The sequence below is a fragment of the Phyllostomus hastatus genome, unplaced genomic scaffold, assembly GCF_019186645.2.
Source record: "Phyllostomus hastatus isolate PE091 unplaced genomic scaffold, TTU_PhHast_1.1 phas_contig_38, whole genome shotgun sequence".
In the NCBI taxonomy this organism is placed as follows: Eukaryota; Metazoa; Chordata; class Mammalia; order Chiroptera; family Phyllostomidae; genus Phyllostomus; species Phyllostomus hastatus.
The window spans coordinates 29,473,201-29,499,287 of NW_025333869.1; the positions used below are offsets into that span (position 1 = coordinate 29,473,201).

At 36.2% G+C, this 26,087-nt stretch overlaps 1 protein-coding gene across 2 annotated transcripts in view; it reads left to right on the forward strand.

Moving 5' to 3' along the window:
- Positions 1-26,087, forward strand: part of CTNNA3 (catenin alpha 3) — a 1,495,188-nt gene that overhangs the window by 905,052 nt on the left and 564,049 nt on the right. For both annotated transcript variants that reach the window (XM_045841855.1, XM_045841856.1), the window contains exon 10: positions 8,414-8,506. In XM_045841855.1, the coding sequence (XP_045697811.1) occupies positions 8,414-8,506 (93 nt within the window). The remainder of the gene's footprint in view (positions 1-8,413; positions 8,507-26,087) is intronic.

Consider the following 26,087-nt stretch of genomic DNA (forward strand, 5'->3'; position numbering starts at 1 on the left):
TAGGAAATACGATTTGTTGAAAATATTAGTTTTAGATGCAATAGAAACTCATTTCTATTCATGATAACTCATTTTCTAGATAGACAGATAAATTTCTATTTTTATTTATTTACATAGGTTAAATATTATTTTAAGGTAATTTACTTGCTGAAAAATAATTTTTAAAAAGAACACATCACTGTCTTTGCCCTCTAATGGCTCACCATCTGAAAGATATGTAAGTGTGTCTAGGAAGAATAAAATTTGCACTCCATTGTCGGGGTGTGGGAGGTAGAGGTATGAATTCTGATTTGGGGCATCTGGAAAGGATTTGTGGAGGAGAAGATATTTGACTGAGGCCTTGATGTATAAGTATGAGTTGAAAAGAGCGTGTGAAAGGATGATTTTCAGACAGAATGAACAGCTCACACATGGATAAACCCAAAAATAAAAAATTTATTTCCTTCAAGAATTAGATGTTCTTTTGTACCTGGTATGTAAAGCATTCTAATAGACATTGAAGAATTAGATATTCAAGAGAAGACAAGTATAAACACATTTATCTACATGTGTAGGAACTGAAATGAACATCCTCTTCCCTGCATCTACACCTGATATGAGGGCATTCAGGGTAGCCTAAGGCAAATATTTGATTTAGATGGTTCATTCCACTAAATGAATATGATTTTGCATTGCTAGCTTTTAATTTTGCTGAAAGTAACATTCTGAAATTAGTATTTAATTGGTGTGTAAGTTTCTGGTTCGGTACTGTAATCATTTATGGTTGCATGTAAGATAAAATGAAGTTAAGTAGAAAACAAAAGAGGCTTTACTGGAAGACACTAGGTAGTGCACACAGTAAAGGCAAAATGAGAGAAGGTTCAGACTGGGCAGGAACAAGGGCTGCTCCAGGACTCTGGGCTGTAGGAAGCATTGGCTATGCCAGGCTGGAGTTAGGAGATGACTAGGAGCCTTGATTAAGAGCCATACCAACACTTCACACCACTGGCTTAGAGGAGGAGAGAACAATTCTCTTAAGGGAAATCACAGTATTATTGCCTGAAGGAGAAATGGATTCTCGGTAAAAGGCCAGAAATTTCTTTTATACTTGATTTTCTTTTCTTTTTTTTTAAGATTTTATTTATTTATTTTTAGATAGGGAAGGGAGGGAGAAAGAGAGAGAGAGAGAGAGACATCAATGTGCGGTTGCTGGGGACCATGGCCTTCAACCCAGGCATGTGCCCTGACTGGGAATCGAACCTGCGATGCTTTGGTTTGCAGCCCGCGCTCAATCTACTGAGCTACGCCAGCCAGGGCTATACTTGATTTTCTTTTTTTTTGGATATTTTTATTTTAAAACTTATCTCTATTTGCTATAGACTCTATGTTCGTGTCCCCCCAAATTAATATGTTGAAATGCTAAATTCCAAGGTTTTGAGAGGTGGGACTTTAGGGAGGTGATTAAGTCCTGAGTGCAGAACCCTCATGAGTGGGATTGGTGCCCTTGTAAAAGAGGCCTTGGGGAGATCCTTCACCTCTTCTGCCATGTGAGGTGACAGCTAGAGGCACAGCTCCCCTGTGAAAGAGGAGGCAGGCATTCATCAGACACTGACTCGCCCAGCACCTTGATCTTAGACTACCCAGCCTCTGGAACTGCCAGAAATAAATTCCATTGTTTATAAGCCAACCAGTGTGGTATTTCTGGTATAGTAGCCTGAATGACTAAGCACTATTTCTCAGGTATTAGTATATGCCATTTTCCTTGTCTTTAATTTGTGAAGGATTTTCTATGACTTCTTAGCCTTTTCAATATTTTTTCAGGTCATAACTCTTGTAGATTTTTTCTCCTTAATGTTAATCTTCAGGAAAGAGTATCTTCCCAAACATATGGAAATCAACCCAAAGTCTGAATGTGTATCTGTTTTTCTGTGTGTGTGTGTGTGTGTGTGTGTGTGTGTGTGTGTGTGTGTGTTTGTTTTGAGAGATGGGATATCAGAATTACTTGGAGAACTTTTCAAAATCAAATTAGACATACCTTATGCTGCACCCCCCACCTTCCACTTGTAGACTCGCTTAACATGTTAGAATAGCAGAAGGAACATGGTCTTTTCTTTTTAATAGCTATTTACTGGTGATTCTATTATAATCATCATATAATTGATCCCACAAATTGAGGACTACTCATATAGACTTTCTATGGGCCCAATCTTATTCCTCTTATATATAACATTCTGGATTCTGTGACCATTATGAGAAAATTGTTGAAAGAAGATTTTACCCCAGTATAAGGAAAAACCTTTTAACTTATATAACTTTGCACTTTTCCCACAAAGGGAATAGGCTGCCTTCCACAACAGTAAATTCTGTCTCTGAAAGTGTTTGCACAGGAGCTACATGACCATATGCCAAAGAGAAATGTGAATAACAATGAGACAGCGACCTTTCTCTCCCATTGAGAGCTAGGATACATTGTGACATCATATTAAAATTAGTTCTATGTAAACAATAAATGTGCTACAATGGAAATCTCACCAAACATCAAATTTTTCTTCATGTTCTTAGTAAATCATATCATAGGTAAATTTAAGTGTGAGAACTCCTTAGTGACAAGGCCGATTGATATATGGTGAGAAGCTATCCAAATGGTGAGCTCCTCCCTAAGATTTCAGATAAAATAGTATTAGAATGTTAAAATATAGCATACTTTTGGATTCAATGCTCTTTACCAGATCAGAAAAAGGTTATGATGAAAAGCACAGTTAAGCCTATGGCATGGTAGACTGATTTAAAGGTGACTGAGAAAATCCCCAGTCCTCAAGTATCTTTTGTATTACTTTCTTTGGCTCTACCATTATTTAGTCCTTCTTTTGGGTAAGTTATGGCCACCTGCATGATCTGATGGAGAGGAACAGACTAGCCCACTTAGCAGGATTCTACAAGACCAAGTTCTAGAGCAAAGAATTTCTCACTTGAGACCCTAAGTTAGGGAATGAATGATACCATGTTCTATGCCAAGTGAAAGGATGGCAAGCACATATAAAACTGGCATACAAAACTTGAATTAGGAACCAGGAAAAGGAGGAAAAACGTCAACAGGATGATAGTAAATTAATTCAGGGATTATTGCTTACAACTTTTTTTCACAGATCAAATAGGACAGTGAATTTCTTCAAGTTTAAAGGGTCTAGAAAGGACATACATATTAAAGGGCAGAAGAACTGGTGACAGGAAGAGAGGCTCATGAAAAGGGTGCTGATAGAAAAATCAACATATCATAGTTGCCAATATGCATAACAGAGTTTATTCTTGTATTATATAATCATAGCTGTGTGTGTTTTCCCATACAAATAGGTGTAAGCCTACTTTCTCCCAGTCCCATATTTTATGACATAGTTTAATCTTGTATAAAAATGACAAAACATTATGTTCTAGTCTTGTTTTTAAACATAATTGTGAATTTATCTTAATGCCTTTGGTTTTATTTATTTAGCATAATTTAGACTCTGCTTCTGGCTAAAGATGTGGCTCCACATCAGTAAAAAGTCTGGTCAGTCATTTCAGTGCAGGCACATTTGTGAACACTTTATTTTTTTATTAGTGTCAAATAACTAATTAATCGCTATTGTTGATTTCAATGAATCAAGGTTATATGTTTTATCTGATAACGACAAACACTATACAAAAAAAACAGTATAAATAAAAAACTAACATATAAGAAAACAAAAAGTAAACTCTTCTCAATCAAGTAATTTAAAAGAAAGAAATGAAAAATCATTTTCTTTCTTTCACACATTTCTTTTAATTTATTTATTTATTTATTTTTTTAGAGAGGGAAGGGAGGGAGATAGAGAGAGACAGAGAGAAACATCAATGTGCAGTTGCTGGGGGTTATGGCCTGCAACCCAGGAATGTACCCTGGCTGGGAATCGAACCTGGGACCCTTTGGTTCCCAGCCCGCGCTCAATCCACTGAGCTATGCCAGCCAGGCCACATTTCTTTTTAAAAATTTTTTTATTGTTCAAGTACAGCTGTCTCCATTTCCCCCCCCCCCCACCTCTCCCCTCCACCCCAGCCATCCTCACCTTGCACCCTTGATCCTACCCCGATTTGGCTTGTTCCTGTGTCCTTTATAGATGTTCCTCGACGACCCACCCACTACATTCCCCCTGTTATCCCCACCTACCTCCCCTCTGATTACTGTCATTTGTGCTTTATTTCAATGTTTATGGTTATTTGATATAGCAACAAGAAAAATAAACTACCTAGGAATAAACCTAACCAAGGAAGTAAAAGACCTACACTCAGAAAACTACATAACACTGAAGAAGGAAATTAAAGAAGATATAAACAAATGGAAACATGTACCATGTTCATGGATTTGAAGAATTAATATAATCAAAATGCCCATAATACCCAAAGTAATTTATAGATTCAATACAATTTCTATTAAAATACCAATGAAATATTTTACAGATATAGAACAAACATTTCAAAAATTTAAGTGGAACCATAAATGACCCTGAATAACCACAGCGATTTTGAGAAAGAAGAACAAAGTAGGAGGGATCACAATCTCTGATATCAAACTATATTACAAGGCCACAGTAATCAAAACAGTCTGGTACTGGCATATGGACACTTAATTCATGGTGGCATAAAGAGCACAGACATTTTCCTGGTTAATAGTCTCCCCGTCATTGATTGGACTGAGTATGTTTCTTCTCTTTGTTTGGCTTTTTTCCCCTATCTGTACAACAGAAAAGTCCAGAAATTAGTCATAGGTCACAAACTGGTGACCTATGACCTAAAGGCAGCCAACAGACTATTAGTTTGGTCAAGGCACTGACCAAGGCAGTTTTTCCTAGGTAGGGCACACACTCTCATGGGGCCCCACCACTCCATCCCAACCATGGAGTCACATCCAGACTCTAGTTTGTATTCCCTGCATGAGTGCTAAAAACATTTGAGTTTGTGACTCTAGGATTATACATTTTGTTAAATTTCTTTATGCTTCTAAGATTGTAATTCAAAAATCTCTTTAGGGAATGAATGTTCTTTTCCAACCCAATTAGCAGAGATATGGATGAGCTGAAAGGAGAGTCATACCTGACATCAGGGCTGCCAGCTCTCAGGCCATCTCCCTACACTGTCTCCTTTAATCCCCAATGCACCCCAGTGAGGTACACATGCTCACACATATGTTCCAGGTGACAAAACAGGCTTGGAGGAGGTCACGTCTTGCACACAGTCAGAAAGCCTGTGAATTGTGAGAATTGCGTTCCAACCCATGCGTGTTTATCTCCAAAGCCTCCTCGTGCCAGGATTCCCCTAACTGGGCAGAAACTGTCCACATAGATCCCTTAGATACAGAAGCTTTACACGGGCTTTGAAACATTGTCAAAGTTAGATATACAAAAGGTGTCCCAATATCTCAAACCGTTTTATGAAATATTTTGTGTGTATGTTTCTTTCTTTGATGAGTAGGGAATTGCCTTCATGCTGCCAAAGAGCCCCACAAAATTTAGGAATAATTATTATTGGAGGAAACTTGGCTTTCATTTACACATTGATGTGACTTTGGAAAATATGTCACAAATCCCTGAAATTAGAAATGTAAAGAAATTTTATTTCTATCACATTTTTTCTTTGTTTCATCACATAATATAGCTCTTTTGTGAGTTTGAATTTGTGTAAAGTATCACTAAAACTCCATGTTACTTAATCTGGAAATAATACTTCTTGATTTACCTAGAAAGTTTACCTGACAGAGAACAATTCTTGTAAAGAAAAGTTCAGGTATGTCTGAATAAAAGAAGACAGTATTAACATGATCATTAATTTAGTCATGCAGTATTTTCAATTGAGTTTTTTAAAACTTAAATCTGCCATAGAAAATATAGTTAACAATATGTAATAACTACCCATAATGCCAGGTAGGCACTTGAACCATCAGAGGGAACACTTTGTGACCTATATGAATGTCTATCTGCAGTGCTGTACACCTGAAATTAACACAGAATAGTGTTGAATGAAAGCTGTAATCAAAAAAGAAAATAATAAGAAAAAGAAAAAAAATACAAAGAGATCCAACAACAGAGGCAGAAATCCTGCTTCAATGTTCCTTTTCTGGCCAGATGTACATGAAGTTAACAACAATTTGAATTCAGTTCAGCTTTGCTTTGCTGTTAAATTTATTCAAAGAAAAAGGAAAAGATAGCTTTTGAACACAAGTAATGGAACACTCAAGCAACAATGATGCTGACATTAGAGCCATTTAACTTTCATTTACAACCTGATAAATAATAAATAAATAATTTGGAATGATAATAGATGACAAAATTAAAAATCCCACATCATGGTATAAGCATAACTTATGGAGTTATGGAAATATAGAGGCAAATAATCAGAATAACTGGAAAAGTGGGAAATGATTGACCCTGAAGAATAGGATTTAGGGCTGTTGTTTCATGACGTAAGAGATTGCTATTGTTCTGTGTAAACCTTGCAATGCTATTTTTTAAAACTATGTACAGATAATTAATGATAGGAATAAAGCCAATGGGGGGTGGGTGGGTAGGACTGAGTGTGGGAGGTGGGGGTGGGTGGGGTGGGGGAGAGTGGTGTGGGGAAAATGGGGACAACTGTAGTGGAAAACCAAAAATAAATAAATAAAAATGATAAAAATAAAATTTTATTTACATTTAAAAAGTGAAGTCTGCTAATATGAAGAGAAACTTTGTGTTTAGGATGATTTCCCTGTTACATTGATCACTGAATCGCTGCAGAATAAGCACGGTGACCAAGAAATGTCCAGAAGGAGATGCCAATTTTTAAATGGGGCTAGAGAGAAAGAGAGAGATGGCACATTAAAAATAAATAATTGAAGTAAAAAAGTAGCTATATGGGGCACCTTTTTGTAATTTTAAAATTTAGGATTAACCAGCATCCTTCTAATTTGGCCAAAAGATTGCACCAATGATTTTTTTTTTTTTACTTAGTGCTCACATTCATGGACAGATATTTTCTGCAAATGCAGTGCAAATTATCATAGGTATATTAAAGCAATTAGGCTGCTGAATTTCACTGTCTGAGAATAAGATGTGGGGTGGGGAGAGAGACACAGAAACTGCTGCCCTTTTCAAATAATTCACAAATGAGCTAATTATATGTCAGATATAAAAGCTGAGGCATTGTGACCTTCAAGTCAACAAAAGACCTTTTCAAGTAAGTCATTCCCATGTACATTAATAAAGTGAACAATGCCCTTCACAGTTAAATAATGTATGGCTGTTATTTCATTATATGTAAATGGAAACCAAGCAGTTGGTTCACTGTTGACATGTAAACAAAAACTGTAAGTCCATTTTGTGACATTTTTCAGTGCTGATCCAGAGATGTGTCTGCTTGTGTGCTCCCATTGCATGCAGCTGACGTGTGGTTTCTCTGTAGCTAAATGTATTTTGGATTTGAGCAGTACAAACTATGGTGTATTAAAGTAGACAATAATTAACCAAGATATTTTAGGTATGTGAGAAAAATGATAGAACAACAAACTTCTTGTGGTGATAAAGACAATGATGTGTTTTGTAGATCTGGGAAACACTACCTCTGTACACAGCTACTCACCTGCTACCAAGAGGAATGTTGGTTACGTGAGGGTGAAAGACAAGAAAAGAATCCCGTACTCTTTCTCCTGGCTCTTTCATGATATAAAGTATTTGTAAATATTGAACTTAGGTAATGGACATAAAGTAATTATTTAAAAGAGCATCCATTTCACTGGAAGAATGGAAGTTTCAAAAGCAATAACATATAAAGGAATTCAAGTGTCTCGAATGCTTGAATCAAACAGACTACTAATGTCAACCAGTGCCCAGGAAGTTGTACCGGAAAATCAAGAACAAGAAGAAGATTTAATTATCTTGCATTTGTCCAGCTTTATAGTATATTTGATGCTGAATAAAACATAAATGAAGATACAGTGATTCTTAATTCAACTTAAGTAGGCATAATGAACCTCTGGGAAATAATAAACCAATTACAAACTTAAAATAAACCACAGTCCTATGAGACTCCAAGAACTTATTAGCATTCAATTCACAGATACATTTTTTCAGTCCCATAAGAAACTGTAATACTTAACATCTTATTGCGGATTAGATGTTGATACCATGAGATCGTATAGGGTTTACTGATTCAGTCACCAGTCGTTCCTTTTGTTTTAAACAATTTTATAGGGCCCTTTGTTGTTATTTGTTTCAATAGATTCTCTGAATACTTTTATCAAATGGATACCACTGGCATCTATGAGAATGCTGTTGTTCATTACTGAGACTTTCAACGTGTGTGTACATGTGCTTGTGTAGGATAACAAATGTTTCTGCATTTCCTTGATAATCTGAAATAATTTTCATTATTTTGGATTGTTTTTAAGGTGGCCAATCTTGCTTGTTCCATGTCAACAAATGAAGACGGGATTAAAATCGTCAAAATTGCAGCCAATCACTTGGAAACTTTGTGTCCACAGGTATGATGACTAAGTTACTCTGTCTTTCACTGAACTAGCTATAAAAATTGTATACAATGCTTCAGACTTTTATACACATAGAAAGATATTTAAATATTTATTTTAAACACAGAAGAATATGGTTTATTCTTTACTAAGCACCTAGTTCTTTATTAATTACATGGTTCTTATAACACTCCCTAAGGGCCCGTATTAGAGTCTTGTGAGAGGAAGGTATAGTTTGAAATGAAAGCAGTGCTTTGTCCAACAAATTTTACTTGTTTTTAGTCATTACTTATTTTTCAACTTCAAGTAGAACTAAAGAAATGAAATTTTTGCCCGTTTTATCAAAAGAAGGCACAGGTTTCAAAAAAGCCAAGAAATGTTTTCCTGTCTGCATTTCTTTTTTTGAAATGTGAAGAGAAACACATCTTTAGGGAACTGTTTCTAGACGACTAGTAATCTTGAAGCCATGAATCAAGATACACATAAGAGAAATCTTGATCACCTTGTCTTAGAAAAAGCAAGAAATAATATGGTTGATTACTTCCTAAAAGAGACCACACAGGTTATAAGGATGTGACATATGATAATGATTACAGACTTCAAGTCTTTGGACATCTGCTGAGATGCTCATTTTACTAAAAGTACAGTATGTGTTAAACCCTTGATTTGCCTTGCTGACAATGTGATCTCTAAGAATACTGAGGAAATAGTAAGAGAGACTGTTTCTTTGGACTTATTATTGATTAACAAGTAAAAACTTGCTGCAAAAGTGGAATCTGGATGACCTTCAGCTGAGATCTCCCAACTGATGTCAGTTTCCCCTGAGGTCCTACAGGGAAGAGAACACTACAGTGAGGTCCCTAAGGGGGCTGGGTCACTAATGCTCCCCTCAACAGCATGTGAGAGATCGCTTTTCTCCACAAAGCGACCAGCACTTGATGCTGTCATGTTTGAAAATGTCTTTTTGAATTTGAATAGTATTAAATGAATATCATTGGGTTTCCTTTATAGTTCTCTGATTAAAAGGAGAACAGTTTTTTTTCAAATGTTTATCAATCATTTGGCTTTCTAACACTGTGATTCACCTAAACCTTTTGCCAATTTTTAGCTGTTTTTCAAAATACTTTTATTTTGGCTTTCCTTCTAACTTTAAAAATAATATTTCAATCATAGAGAATTTTAAGAACTTTAATGAAAATATAGGATCCACTTTTAATCTTTTAATAAATACTTGCTGAGTACCTACCTTTTGCCACATGTCCATTGGTTGGTGCCTTGTTCAGAAATTCTTCTGACAAAAATGTTGTATAATTTCCAGATTTTTAAACAGCTTAAAACATTTAGATCTTTACTTCTTCTGAAATTTGTTTTTGTTGGGATAGGGATCTATTTTATTTTTAGAATATTAATCATTGGGCCATAACCATGTATTAAATATTTGATTTGTTCCCAGTTTGTGTAAAATGCTGCCATTGTCACACATGTCTACATACATGCTTTACAAATTTCCCATGGGTTTATATATATCTGTGTACACACATATTCACATACTATACATAATACACACATATATCTACATGCTTTATATAAATATTATACACCTAATACATATCAAATGTGTGTAATGTTTTACTATTATTTCACATGTAAATATAAATGATAGATGAAATATGTTTTAATATATATGTTTCTGAGCTCAGTATTCTGTTTCACTGGTCGATTCCTTTACTCCTGTAGCAGTACAATGTCTTAAGGTTTTATACTAATTTTAATATATTTTAGGCAAATTGGCTTACCTTGTTTTTTTCTTTAAATTATTGTTATTATTCTTGTTTTGCTCTTTCATATAACTTTTTAGTATCAACTTGTCAATTTCAATAAAAATACATGTTAAAATATATATAGAAAATTCTCAAATGCTTTAAATTTTAGATATTAGATATTCAATATTCTTTAAGATGTTGAACCTTTTCATTAATAAATATGCTATATGAATTTTCACAAACAGACCTCTTTTTTGTCCTTCAGGAATTCCTTAGTTTTATATTCTTTACTAAAATAAGTTCCATAGCTACATGCTGATGGCTTCCAAATTTTTCTCCTTCAGCTAGACCTCTTCCTAATGACCAGCTTAAATATCTAGTTTTCCCCTTGAAAATTCTACTTTGATATCTAGAGGACATCTAAATACTAAAAAGAAAAAAATGGACCTCTGGCGGTTCCTTCCCCCTCTCATTTTGCTGCTTCTTCAATCTCACCGATTTTACCGATGGCATGGCATCCATCATGCTGCTCTGGGGAAAAACCTGGAGAATCTCCTTTAGTCACTCAGTAAATGTTTACTGAACATACAGCATGTGCTAAACGCTATTTATGTGTCTGGAAAAATTTGTAAAGAAAACAAGCAGCAAACAAAAATGCTTGCTCTTATGAAGCTTATATTCTAATGATAGCTAATGGCCATTTTTTTCTAACTAATCCATTAGCAAGTCCTATCAATTGCATCAAAAATATTTATCTTGAGTCTATATACTTGTCTGTCAACATCTTAGCTTAGGTCACCATCATCTCTATCTTGAGCTACAGGAATATCATCCGATATAGTATCCATGTTTACACTCATCTCTCTAACCTACTTTCTATATAAAAGCCAAAGTAAAATTATAAAAATGTTTATCATACTAATTGCTTTTCTTAGCTTTTTACAGTAAAATGCAACATTTTTATGGCTGAATGAGATTCTTATACGTTCCTAATGTCTAACTTTCAGCCCAACTCCATGTTACTTTTCTTTTTAATCATTAGATCTCTGCACATTGGTTTTTCTGTTTCCAGCGCACAATGAACGCCTTCCCACCTGAGGGAAACTTGGCAGCTTCCCCATGTTCTTTTCCCTTATGGCCATGTAAACAGTTCCTGTTATGTTCAATTTGTGAGGACTCAGCTCAAACACCATCTTCTCTGAGATCAATCTACTTAAATCACTCCTGCAGCTGTATCATATTATGTCACCATATTTATTTCTTTTAGAGTCTCTATCACAACCTGTAGTTATATTTTATATTATTTTGTTACTTTTTATTGTATATTTTCCACACTCAAACATAACGGTCAGGAAGGCAATGATTTAGTCTTCCTAATTCACCACTTATATCTTCTGGGCCTAGCAGAAATGCAGCATATATTGGATGTTCAACAAATTTTTGTCCAAAATATAAATGAATGACAGGGATTTTAGAATAATAAATTATTCTATTCATAGAGCATGGCAATGCTTTTTGGCAACATCTTTATAATGCTTTTCCTAACATTGCGTCTTCTTTTTAACAACATAAAAACACAGTATAATTAGTTTGAATTGTAACTAGTGAAAAAATTCTTAAAATGACAGATTATAGTTGCTAGCCAATGATGAGCCCGCTATTGGTGGGCTGCAATGATCTGCTCGTGACCTAGTTCATTTCAGTGTTTACTAGTGATTTGATAAAATTATAGAATAACATTGTTAAAATTTTTAGTGAAAAGTAAGAGGATAAAGGAAACACATTAGCCAAAAGAATCCAGTCACAACAATTTGGGCATTCTAGAATATAGACTAAATCTCAATATCCAGGTGAAATATACTAACTATATTTCATCTGGATACTGATGACCACATAAAGCACTCTAAAACAAATTTCAAAGATACAGAATGGAAGAAATGTGGCTTAACAAAAATGTATGCTCCAAAAAGCTTGCGGGTTTTAGTTGATTGTAATTTCAATGTGAATGAAGAGTATGGTATGGCTGTCATAAAAATGAACAGGATTTAAAATTTTTAATAAAAGAATAAGTTCTAAAAAGTATTTTCAATATTCTCTATAATTGAAAATTATTTTAAACACTGTATAACTTTTATACATTGCAGCCTGAATTTCAGAATTTGTATGTCTGGAGTATACTCCATTGTGTGTATGTGTGTGCACACACAGTTGTGTAAGGTCTAATCTTATGATATATATATATTGAAATAAGGTATGCACATGCATTTAGGTGTACTAATTCCACCTCCAGACCTGTGTTGCACAGATGTGCACGTACATGTATATGCACAACAGTCTATAAGCAAGGTTTTTATGCAGCTTTAACTGTAATAACAAAAGCTAAGTCAACCTAAATGTCTGCTGGGAGTAAGTTGGCTCAATGGTATGTTTTAGCATGGAACATATCCAAGATAAAGGAAAAAGGCAAATTTCAGATGAATATGTATATTATAACATATACTTTGGAAAATGAGATTAATAGAGCCATATGTGTATGTAGTCATATAAAAGTTTTAAAAAGGCCCTCATGAGAGTTTTTTGAAGTGTTTAATGTGCAGATTTTATTGCTTTAAAATTTATCATTCTATTTATAGTATTTTTCCCATTATCATTTAATCCCCTTATAGCCCCCTGCCCCCCGGCAATTACCACACTGTCGTCTAAGAGTCCATTTTCTTTTTTGCCTAATCCCTCCACTGCTACCCTCCCTTTGCCCTAGCTGTCATACTGCTCTCTATCTATGAGTGTCTCTGTTTTGCTTGTTAGTTCAGTTTGTTCATTAGATTCCACATATGACTGAAATCAGACAGTATTTGTCTTTCTCTGACTGGCTCATTACATTTGGCATAATGTTCTCCAGGTCCACCCATCTATCTCTAAGGGTAAAACTTTCTTCTATTTTATGGCCAAGTAATATTCCATTGTGTAAATATTCCATAGTTGTTTTATCCACTCATTTACTGATGGGCACTTGGGCTGCTTCCATATCTTGGCGATTGTAAATAATGCTGCAATGAACATAGGAGAGCTTATGTTCTTTTGAATTAGTGATTTGGGTTCCTTTGGATATATTCCCAGAAGTGGAACCACTGGGTGAAAATGCAGTTTCATTTTTAATTTTTTGAGGTATCTCCATACTGGTTTTCACAGTGACCGCACCAGTCTACATTCCCACCAACAGTGCATGAGGGCTCCCTGGGTTCCTTTTTCTATGCATCCTAACTAACACTTGTTTGTCAATTTATTGATGATAGCTATTCTGACAGGTGTGAGGTCATATCTTGTGGTATTAGTTTGTATTTCTTTGATGATTAGTGATGTTGAGCATCTTTTCATGTGCCTCTTGGCCATTTGTATGTCCTCTTTGGAGAAGTATATCTTCAGAAGTGTCTATTCTTTGCTCATTTTTTAATTGGGGTATTTGATTTTTTGGTGTTGTGTTCTGTAAGTTCCTTATAAACTTGGGTTATTAACACTGTACCAGTTGTATTGGCAAATATGTTCTCCCATTCTGTGGGTTGTCTTTTTATTTTTTTGATGGTCTTCTTTGCTGTGCAAAAACTTTTTAGTTTGATGTAGCCCCATTTGTCTATTTTTTCTTTTGTTTCCCTTGCCTGGGGAGATATATCAGGTAAGATATTGCTATGAGCCATGTCAGGGATTTTGCTGTTTATGTTTTCTACTAGGACTTTTATTGTTTGGGGTCTAACATTTAAGCCTCTAATCAATTTTGAATTTATTCTTGTGAGTCATGTAAGATGGTGGTTTTGATTCATTTTTATTCATGAATATGTCCAATATTCTAAACACCTTTATTGAATAAAGTATTTTTAGCCCATTGTACATGCTTGATTCCTCTCTCAAATGTTAATTAACTATAAAGGTGTGGGTTTATTTCTGGATCTCTATTCTGTTCCACTGATCCATGTGTCTCTTTGTATGCCAGTACCATGCTGTTTTGATTATTATGGCCTTGTACTATAGGTTGATAATGAGTAGCATAATCCCTCCAACTTTGTTTGCCTTTCTCAGGATCGCTGTTGCTATATGGGGCTGTTTGTGGTTCCATATAAATTTTTGAAATATTTGTCCTAGTTCTGTGAAATATGTCATTGGAATCATGATAATAATTGTATCTAATCTCTAGATTACTTTGGGTAGTATGGACATTTTAATGATGTTAATTCTCTTATCCATGAACACGATATGTACTTCCACTTATTTGTATCTTCTTCAATTCCTTTCTTCAGTGTCTTACAATTTTTCTGCGTATAGTTTTTTTACATCCTTGATTAGGTTTTCTTCCTAGGTATTTTATAATTTTCAGAGCAATTATAAATGGCGTTGTTTTCTTAATTTCTCTTTCTGTAAGTATATTATTGACATATAAAAATGCAACTGATTTCTGGATATTAATTATGTATGTACTAGTTTACTGAATTCATTTATCAGTCCTAGTAGTTTTTTGGTGGAATTTTGGGGGTTCTTTGTGTACTGTATCATGTTATTTGCATATGAAGACAGTTGTACTTCTTCCTTTCCAATATGGGTGCCTTTATTTCTTCCTTTTGTCTGCTGTGACTAGGAATTGCAGTACTATGTTGAATAAGACAGGTGAAAGTGGACATTCTGTCTTGTTCCCAAACTTAAGGGGAAGGCTGGCAGTTTTTGCCAGTTGAGTATGATGCTGGCAGTGGGTTTGTCATATATAGCCTTTATTATGTTTACATATATTGCTTCTATTCTCACTTTGCTGAGAGTTTTTATCATAGAAGGGTGCTGAATTTTTTCAATAACTTTTTCTGCATCTATTTATATGATCATGTGGTTTATCCTTCATTTTGTTTATGTGGTGAATCACATTTACTGATTTATGAAAGTTGTACCAACCTTGCATTCCCAGAATAAATACCACAAGATCATGATGTATCATTTTTTGATGCATTTTTATATTATATTTGCTAATATTTTGTTGAGGATTTTAGTGTCTATGTTCATTAGGGATATTAACCTTTAATTTTCTTTTTTTATATGTATTTTATTGATTATGCTATTACAGTTGTTCTATTTTCCCCCTTCTCTACCCTCCACCCTGTACACACTCTCCCACCCATATTCCCCCTTTAGCCATGTCCATGTGTCATACTTATAAGTTCTTTAGCTTCTACATTTCCCATACTATTCTTACCCTAACCCTATCTATTTTCAACCTACAATCTATGCTACTTATTCTCTGTACCTTTTTCCCCTCTCTTCTCCTCCCACTCCCCTGTTGCTAACCCTCCATGTGATCTCCATTTCTGTGGTTCTGTTCCTGTTCTAGTTGTTTGCTAAGTTTCTTTTGGTTTTGCTTTAGGTGTGGTTGTTAATAATTGTGAGTTTGCTGTCCTTTTACTATACATGTTTTTTCTTTATCTTCTTTTCTTAGATAAGTCCCTTTAACATTTCATAAAATAAGGGCTTGGTGATGATGAACTCCTTGAACTTGACCTTATCTGAGAAGCACTTTAACTGCCCTTCCATTCTAAATGAAAGCTTTGCTGGATAGAGTAATCTGGGATGTAGGTCCTTGTCTTTCATGACTTGGAATACTTCTTCCCAGCCCCTTCTTGTAAGATCTCTTTTGAGAAATCAGCTGACAGTCTGATGGGAACTCCTTTGTAGGTTACTGTCCCCTTATCTCTTGCTGCTTCTAGGATTCTCTCCTTCATTTTTACCTTGGCTAATGTAATTATGATGTGCCTTAGTCTGATTCTTCTTGGGTCCAACTTCTTTGGGACTCTCTGAGCTTTCTGTATTTCCTGGAAGTCTATTACCTTTGCCAGAATGGGGAAGTTCTCCTTTATTATTTGTTCAAATACATGTTCAATCTGTTGCTTTTCCTCTTCCCCTCTGGTACTTCTATAATTTCGATGTTGGAACATTTAAAGATGTCCTAAAGGTTCCTAAGCTTCTCCTCATTTTCTTGAATTCTTATTTCTCCATTCTTTCCTGTTTGGCTGTTTCTTTCTTCTTTCTGGTCCACTCTATTGTTTTGAGTCCCAGTTTCCTTCCCATCACTATTAGTTCTCCGTGCATCTTCCTTCATCTCTTTTATGGTATCCTGCATTTTTTCATCTAATTTGTGACCAAAATCAACCAATTCTGTGAGCTTCCTGAACACCAGTGTTTTGAACTGTGCATCTGATAGGTTAGCTATCTCTTAGTCGCTTAAAAGGATGAGTCCTGGGGCATTGATATGTGCTTCCGTTTGAGCCATCTCTCTCTCTCTCTCTCTCTCTCTTTTTTTTTTTTTTTTTGGTCTCGTCGCTCTTGTTACCATGAGGGGTGGAGCCTTAGGTGTTCACTGGGGCGGAGCCTTAGGTGTTCACCGGGGCTGGACCCCCAGTCGCTTGATTGTGACGTTGTATGTGGGGGCAGGGCCGGGGGAGGGGGCAGGAGGGAACAATGTTGGTAGCTCCATTCTCCTGGGACCTCAGTCCCTTCCCTGGGATCCTGGGTTACGTGCTCTGCCCTGGTCCACAATTGCTGCCTAACTGGGTCTGCCAGCTGCCGCTTGCGTACTCAGGGTCTACCTGCTGCGATCTTGTGCACCCCAGATTCCTTACCGGTTACTTGATGCACCCAGTTCTCCCCGTTCTCCACGTGTGTGTTGCAACCTGAGCCCAGCTGCTCCTCTCCGCCCCTCCTACCTATCTGGATGAACGGGTCTGCTTCAACTTCTTGGCTGTCCGACTTCCATTCAGATAAATTCTCTATCAGTTCTGGGTGTTATTCTGCCTCTAAATTGTTGTTCTAATCTTGGTTGTGAGTGGAGGTACAGTGCGTCCACCTATGCCTCCATCTTGCCGGCTAATTTTCTTTTTTTTTGTAATGTCTCTATGGTTTTCAAATTAGGATATTGCTGGCCTCATAAAATGAGCTTGAGAGTCTTCCCTTGTCTTGAATTTTTTGAAATAGTTTGAGAAGGAGAGGTTAATTCGTCTAAGAATGTTTGGTAAAACTCACCTGTGAAGCCAGCCAGTACAGGGCTTTTTTGTTGTTGTTGTTGGGAGTTTTTGGATTACTGGTCAATTTCAGTAGGCATAGTCTGTCCATTCAGATTCTCAGATTGTTCCTGATTTAGTTTTAGAAGAGTGTATGTTTCTCAGAATTTATCTGTTTTGTTCATGTTTCCCAGTTTGTTGCCATATAATTGTTCATACTATTCTCTTACAATTCTTTTATTTATTTGGTGTCAGTGGTTATTTCTCCTCTTCCTTTTCTTATTTTATTTATTTGTGTCTTCTCACTCTTTTTCTTGATGAGTCTGGTTAAAAGTTTGTCAATTTTGTTTATGTTTTCAAAGAACCAGGTCTTGGATTCATTGATCTTTTGCATTGTCTTTAGACTCTATTTCATTTATTACTGGTCTGATCCTTATCATTTCCTTCCTTCTACTGACTCTGGGCTTTGTGTATTGTTCTTTTTTAAGTTCCTTTAGGTGTAAAATTAGATTTTTTTAATTGAACTTTTTTTTTGAGATAGGCCTATAATGCTATGAATTTCCCTCTTAGGACTGCTGTCCCTGCGTCCCCCAGATTTTGGATTGTTGTGTTCTCATTTCCATGTGTTTTAAGGTATTTTTTTTATTTCTTCCTTGATCTCATTGTTGACCCATCCATTGTTTAATAACATGTTATTTAGCTTCCATGTCTTTGAGTGTTTTTCAGTTTAGTTTTTGTGATGGATTTTTAGTTTCATAGCATTGTGGTCAGTGAAGATGCTTGATATGATTTTGATCTTAAATTTATTGAGACTTGTTTTGTGTCCTAACACGTGGTCTATCCTAGAAAATGTTCCATGTGCACTTGAAAAGTATGTATATTCTGCTGCTTTGGGGTGGAATGCTCTGCAGATATCAATTGCATTAATTCCATCTAATGTGTCATTTAAGGCCACTGTATCCTTGTTGATTTTCTGCCTTGAAGATCTATCCATTGAAGTTAATGGGGTGTTAATATCTCTGAATATGACTGTGTTTCTGTCAGTCTCTCCCTTTATGTCCATCAAGATTTGCTTTACATACTTTGGTACTCCTATGTTGTGTGCATAAATGTTTACTAGGATTGCATCCTTTTTTTTTTTTTTTGGATTCTTCCCTTTATCATTGTGTAGTGTCCTTCTTTGTCTCTTACTATATAGCCTTGGTTTTAAAGTATATTTTGTCAGTTATAAATATTACTAGCCTAGCTTTTTCTTTCTTTTTATTTGCATGAAAAATCTTTTCCTAACCCTTTACTTTTATTTAGTCTGTGTATCTTTTGATCTGAGGTGGATCTCTTAGAGGCAGTATATGCATGAGTCTTGCTTTCTTATTTGTTCAGCTGCCCTATGTCTTTTGGTTGGAACATTTGAGCCATTTACATTTAAGGTGATTACTGATAAATATGTACTTAGTACCATTTTATTGTTAGACTATTTTCCTCTTTTTTTTCTTTCTCTTTTTCTTCTTCTTAAAACAAGCCCTTTAACATTTGTTGCAGTACTGGTTTGGTGTTAAAAAATTCCTTTAGCTTTTCTTGTCTGGGAGGCTCCTTATTTCTCCTTCAATTTTAAATGATAGTCTTGCTGTGTAAAGTAGCCTTGGTTGTAGTTCCTCACTTTTCATCGCCTTGAGTATTTCACACTACTCCCTTCTAGTCTGAAATGTTTCTGTTGAGAAATCAGATGATGGTCTAATTGGTACTCCTTTGTATTGAACTGCCTGCTTTTCTCTTGAGGCTTTTAGGGTTTCTCTCCATGCTTTTAAGCCTTTCCATTTTGATTATGATGTATCTTGCTGTAGGCCTCTTTGGGTCCAAGTTGTTTGGGATTCTCTGAGCTTCTTGGACTTGTGTGTCTTTTTCCTTCACTAGATTAGGGAAGTCTTCGGTCATTATTTCTCAAATAGGTTCTCAATGCCTTGCTTGCTCTCTTCTCCTTCTGTTATTCCCATGATGTGGATGTTGTTATGCTTCATGTTGTCCAAAATGTGTCTTAGTCTCTCCTCATTTTTTTAAAGATTTTATTTATTTATTCTTAGAGAGGGAAGGGAGGGAGATAGAGAGAGAGAGAGAGAAACATCAATGCGTGGTTGCTGGGGTTTATGGCCTGCAACCCAGGCATGTACCCTGGCTGGGAATCGAACCTGGGACACTTTGGTTTGCAGCCCGTACTCAATCCACTGAGCTATGCCAGCCAGTGCTCTCCTCATTTTTTTTTTTTACATTCTTTTTTCTCTTTGTTGTTCTGCTTGGCTGTTTTTTTTCCTATCTTGCCAAATCTTTGATTTGATCCTTTGTTTCATCTAACCTACTATTTATTCCTTGCAGTGTATTATTTATTTCAGATATTGCATTCTTTATTTCTGACTGGTCCTTTTTTATAGTTTCTATGTTTTTCTTTATGCTGTTGAAAAATCATATACTTATTTCTCTAAACTTTGCATCTGATAATTACTTGCCTCCATTTCACTTAGTCCTTCTGGAGACTTCTCTTGTTCTTTTATTTTGAAACTGTTTCTTTGTCCTCACATTTTGGCTGCTTCTTTGTATTTGTTTATTAGGTAGATCTGCAAGGACTCTGGTGGAGTCCTTTATCAGATGATGGTTGTGATAGGCCCTGGGAAACCTGTTTAGAGCTATCAGCAGTCAAGAACATTGTCTCCCTCTGCTGTGTCTGCTTATTGCAGAAAAACCCAGGCTGCACATTGAGGCCAATTTTTACCAGCATTAGGCCTGGGGGAGGGTTAACTCCCAGAGATCTGCCTTAGTTGTTAATCAGTGATATAGCCTCAAGCTGTACTCAGCAGTCTGGCTTAAGCTCCACAAGGTGGGGCAGATTAATTCCTATGGGAGGAGCTATTGCTTTCCTTTAGGCTGATGCCACTTGGAGGGGTGTTCTCTGCCTGACAAAGATGGCTCCTGCATGTAGGGAATAACTCAGCACAGGGATTTTGGCAGCTCTTCCTTCAGTTCTCTCTCCAGAGCCACCAGTCCCAGGCTCGCCTCAAGTGTCTCTAGTTCACTCTGACCTCCCTCTGCTAGAGATCAGAGTAAGTGACTGCAAATGGAATTTTGTGCATTGGTGCTTTAAGAGGCTCTCTGTATCTCCCTCCCTCCCTCCCTGGTAGACAGAAACTCTGCTGTTTTTCACAGATGGATGTTTTGTCTGGGTTCTTTTTCTGGCTTGGTGCTATATGCTGAGGAGCCCAGCTTGGGGTTTTGACCCCACACTTCTCGGATGGAGCCCCCCAGCTGCTAAAATATTCCTCCAGGATTTCAGCTGCCCAACCATTCCTCTTACACCTCTTCCACAACTAGTCATGTTGTGGTGAAGTAGTTTCTTCTGTCTGTCCGTATTTACAAGGCTTCTCTCCTGCTAGTGTTCAGTTGGTTATTCAGGATGATTTGGGAGGAGGTTAGTGTAGCTTCCACTTCCTCTCTGCTATCTTGGGTTTCAAAAATTTATCATTTTTTAAAAGAACAGTAATTTAGGTTCAAGCTTCAAAGATGTGGTGGTTTCCTGGCAATGAACCTGTGGGCTTGAGTAAGGACTGTCAGAGGACTTGAACTTGGGGCTTCATCAAAGGCTAAAAGAGAGTGCTCACCACTGGGGTGTCCTTCACACTGCTACCTGGATGGACTTTGTGCTTTCACTCATAGTGAGGAAGCCTCTGAGGGCTACCAGGACAGGGATGGAATCCTCTAGGTCACATGAGAGTTTTAATAGTGATTACTTCTGAGAAATAAGACTGAGGACAAAGAACAAGTAAGAGTACTTTTACATTTTGTCTTATTTCTTTTAGGACTCTTAATTTTACTAGAAACAGGTCCTTTATTGATTTTTAAGAAAAATCCAACCAATTAAAAGTTTTCTGTATTGATTATGAAGGGAATGAAGTTGACAAAACACAGCATCAGGAGGAGCAGATAGGGTAGCATGTAATTCCTATTTGATCAATATGGTTGAATTCACCTGGGTGTCAGTGAGCTGGATCATTCTGGTTCTTACTGTGCCTAATGGACTGCAACCACAATGTTTCCCCCGTTACAGATGTCACACAGCAAAATAGAATTGTCACTTGGAGCACTGGGGCAGAGGATATCTGAAATAGTGACATTTCTTGAAACTGTCATATAAAAAAATTTATAAAAGCAACAGGGCCTTTTTTTAGCTAGGAAAAAGGTACGACTTGTAGAAACATGATCACTGTCATCAAATCTTTAAAAGGCGATGATGTGAAAGACTTCATTCTGAAGCACCCTGAGGGCAGAACTATAACCTATGACCAGAAGCTAGGAGGACACAAATCCATCTCAATATAGGATTAGTTTTCTAACCAAAGTATCCTGGAAGTAAGTGACTTTGTGGAGAAGGAAGGATTTGGAATTTTTCAAATCCACAGATGTTTAAACACAAGGAGGGTGATGATTAGACTAAGCTATTGTATTATGGGTACAAGCCCTTGGGGAGAAATTGGCCTACCAGCCTTTTAAAGTTCAATTCTAAGATCCTATAATGGATTTTCTTTTACACAAAGGAAAAAAAATGTGATCTTGGTGATAGCCTTGCTGGAGTGCTCTGCCTGTTTGAACACAACCTGGAGGAAAGATAAAGCTATAGGGATTAACTTTTGTTACATTTTACTAGTTGACTTTGAAAAATATTTCAAAGTAAACATTTACATTTGCATATGGCATAAAAATGAGAAAAATTCAAGGTTCTAAAATATGTTGCTAATTTGGATAAATGTTTGAAAACTCGTAAGCTAAAATTTAATAAAGGTAAATATAAAGTCAGGGCCTTAGGTTAAGTAAAATCTATTGCACAAGTGGATATAAAAAGCATTGCTTATCAGAAGCACCGGGGCATCAGAGTTTAGCAGGACATTTGTTATCTAGTTGGAGGAATTCCAGGCACTGGTCCATGTAAGCATTTTCATGGTCTCTTGTGAACTTAGATCAGTGTAGTTAGCTTTTTTCACAAAATAAAATTTATTCAACTTTTATTAGAAATCTATGTACTTTCTACTTGTTTGATATTCATCTAAAACATTTGATTTAGGAAATAATAAAAGTAGTTACCTTTTCATATTATTCTTTCTTTACTTGGCAAACTAAAAATCTCCCAGATCTATTTCAGTCACTTTTCTTTTCCCTCTATCTTCTTTTTTCAAAAATAGTTATGGCTCAAAAAAAATACAGTATTTTCTTAAAATAGTTCCAAAAAGTAAAAAGTAAAAATACTAATTCAGGACACTCACCTCAGTAGTGTGGCATGGGAACCACTTTACAGCTAAAGTGATTATGAAGCTTAGATTGTGAAGCAGGGGAAATCCCCAATGCACTTGATATGAGGATGGCCATGTCTAGAGTACTATGCTGTACTCAGGCCCTGCAGTTAAGGGATAGGCAGGAAAGAATGAGTTGTTTTAAGCCAGAGTGAACTACTACCTAATCACTGGACATGTTTAAACAAAAGACAAATAGGTTGAGCCTTGTCAGAGATGCTAGAATACAAATTTTGTTATTGGGTGGTAGCAGCATGAGATCATCTTATATGGTCTTTCTAAAAATAAGGTATTTAATTATAAAAATCATAGTGAGACCTGGGACATTTTCCTTCTGGTGACTACACTTACAGTCAGGCAGGCAGGTTCTCCCACAAGTGCTTACATTTTTCAAAAGCAGGTCAAGTTTTCTAATCACTGTCACACTTAAATCATTATCTAGTACAGTTTTTGTTGTATCTTTTTCAGATTATCTCTGTTATCAATTGGTGTCTAATGACCAGACAGAGCTGAAACATCTTTCAGAAGTATCGAGTCCGTTTTCAGTGATGTGCTTGAGAATATATCTTCATAAATTGCTTCTTGGAACTCTATTATTACTTTCTAAAAGGGTTATATATTGAGTGTGTTGAGAAGTTGGGAGGAAAGTCAAGGTTGCTCCAGACATAGAAGCTTATGAAGTATTAGAAAAACCCAACAAAGTATCTGGGGGACAGTGTACACTTGTATTCATATTTAAACATGGAACAATATAACCTCCTTGAGGGTAGGGAATTTTGGTTCACTGATGTCTTCTAAGAGTAATGCCTGACACATAGTATGTACTCAGCACATGTGGAGTAGGGCAAAAATAGGTTTACAGTTGTACATGAAACACAAGGTTTATTCTTATATTATCATTTATTAATTATTGTATTATTTTCCATACAAACAAGTACAAATCTATTTTTGCCCCATCCTGCATTTATGGAGTGAGTGACTGTATCAGCATGAACTTATTTTGCATTGCAGACATTGGCAGGTAGATGCTGAAAGCCAGAACTATTCCTCTTTCTCCTTCATTCTTTGGGAGGTGTAGAAACTCCCAATTTCTAACCAAGTAATAAAAAGTCGCAATGTGACACTTTGTCAGCTTGAAGTACTAGTCATGTGACTGACATTATCTCTCTCTGCGTGGACAAGATTGTTTTGTTATAACAGCAGCTTCTGATTAAGTTATGATGTGTTACTGTATTTAGTACACTCTTCAGTTAGGGTATTGCACTATCTCTTTCAAATGGAAAAACATGTTCTGATTTGTATGAGGTTTTTGTTTGTTTTTGTGATCGAGCAGCTGTCATATCTATGAATTGAAAGCATTTAATTTTCTAAGTATCATGCTCTAGGGAAGCAGATTTGTTTTCTTTCATCTTCTGTGGGCCATAATGATGGATGTTTCATTTGCAACTAAACAATATAGGGCTCGACTAATCAATTTGAAATAATCATATTCTTTAAGAATCTCCTGGTGTACTTATGAGAATTATGACAGGCTTTTTACAAACATACCTAATTTATTTCTTTTCTCTTCAGAGTATGGCAGAAAAAAAAAAGGTTTTAGAAACTGAGTCATATGATCCTTTTTTAAAAAGCTGATTATGGTTAATTAATTGATTCTCAAGACTGTGTGGGGTAATTTAAGACTGGGAGCCTAGGCTCAGTCTCTTTCCTGTGGTGCTGTGATATTTGTGAGAAGAGACAGTCAGTGCTTGAGTGTAGCTATGAACACAGTTGCTTTCTAAGCCTGGAAATTAAGCTCTGTGTTATTCTATGATCATTATTCTTTATTCTGCCCCAGTTACACAGTCTTCTACTCCCTTCCACTCACTTCAAGGATCATTCCAGTCATCAAATAGTTGCTGAACACCTACTGGAGCATCCATGAAGCTAGGGTGAGCCAGGGGTAGGGAAAAGATTCATGGGGTACCCACTGGAGCACTTCTGAGGAATAAGGTGGGGTTTAACTAGGAGGGGATTTATCTAAGAAAATCTGACATGGTGTGTCCTGGAAGAAGGAACAGAAATTGTGGAAAAGAAGTCATAACCATTAAATATTAGTGGGGGTATGGGAGTCAAAAATTAAATAATGACTTAAAAGTAAGCAAACAGGATTAAACATGCTTTAACCTGCAGACTGAAGCAAGAATATTAAAATCAAGCACAAACCAGAGAATTTATGCCTGAGCCTTTATTTACGCTCACAGCACATATCGTAATATTAAGCATGTTAGCATAAAGGGTCTGTGCTAGCCTTGGCAATGACCTAGTTACAGAAGAAAACAAAGATGGGGCTTTGCTTATGTGCTTCCAATGAGAAGGAAAAATGTATTACCTGGGTAGAAATAAGGAGGTATTAGAGATTAATAGGTTGAAATACCATGGGAGTTAGTCAGAAATTTGTGTCAAAGGATTCAAGGAGAACTGTCATAAAAGTAACATTCTCTATGGGCCTTAAAGGATTAGCAAGATTTGGGCATTTAGGAAAATATGAAAAGGAAATTTTAGGTGGAAGATATGGGAAAGTATGTAACAGAAATGGAAAAAAGCGAGTCATTAAATTTGCCAAAGTCATCGTTTTTTTTTTTTTTAACAGGAGAACTTCTGGTACTTTGGGTAGAACAATTCTTTGTTGTGAGGGAAAGTCAGAGTGGTAGAGTTCTATATGCCAGAAAACCCAGAGTCCAGGGCACCATGTACACAACCACCACCTCCCCAAGCCCAGTCTTTGTGATTACCAAAAATGTCTCCACACATTCCCTAGTGTCTCCCAAGAGATTCTGTTTCTGTGCCATGTGAGAGGTGGTAGGGCATAACCTGAAGAAAAGGGAGAGGTTGGACACTTGGCCGAAACACAGGTTGTGGCCCTTACTGCCAAGTCAAGGAATTTAGATTTGGATTTAGTAGAGAATAGCAAGTCACTATGACTACTTGTGCTTCTGGTGAAATAATCTGGAAACTACATGTCAACTCAGTGAATGAAGGGATAGGTAGAACCAGTGAAGAGATTATTTAATATTATATAAGAATTCAGATTTTGAATAAGGGACATAGGAATGAAAATTATAGATGGAACCATTTATAAATGGGCTATACAAACTGACTGGAAATTGAAAACAAATTACATGATGGTAATGATGGAGGCAAAAGAGGAATGAATATGAGAATTTTAGCCTTGCTTCTGGGAGAATAGTGGTTCTCTCAGAAGAAATTAGAACTATGATGAAAGAGGAGATACTTTAGGACAGAAGTTAATTTATTCAAAGTACTCTCAATATAGGTTGAGATTTTAGCAAACAGCATATACTAGAACTTGAGATATCCCAGCTAGATATGGTAATCATTCATGTAGAGGTAATGGTTAGAACAATACATGTAGAACAAGATTGCTAAAGAGTAAGAGTAATGGGATCAAAGGTAGAACTTGAAAAGAGCACATCTAGGA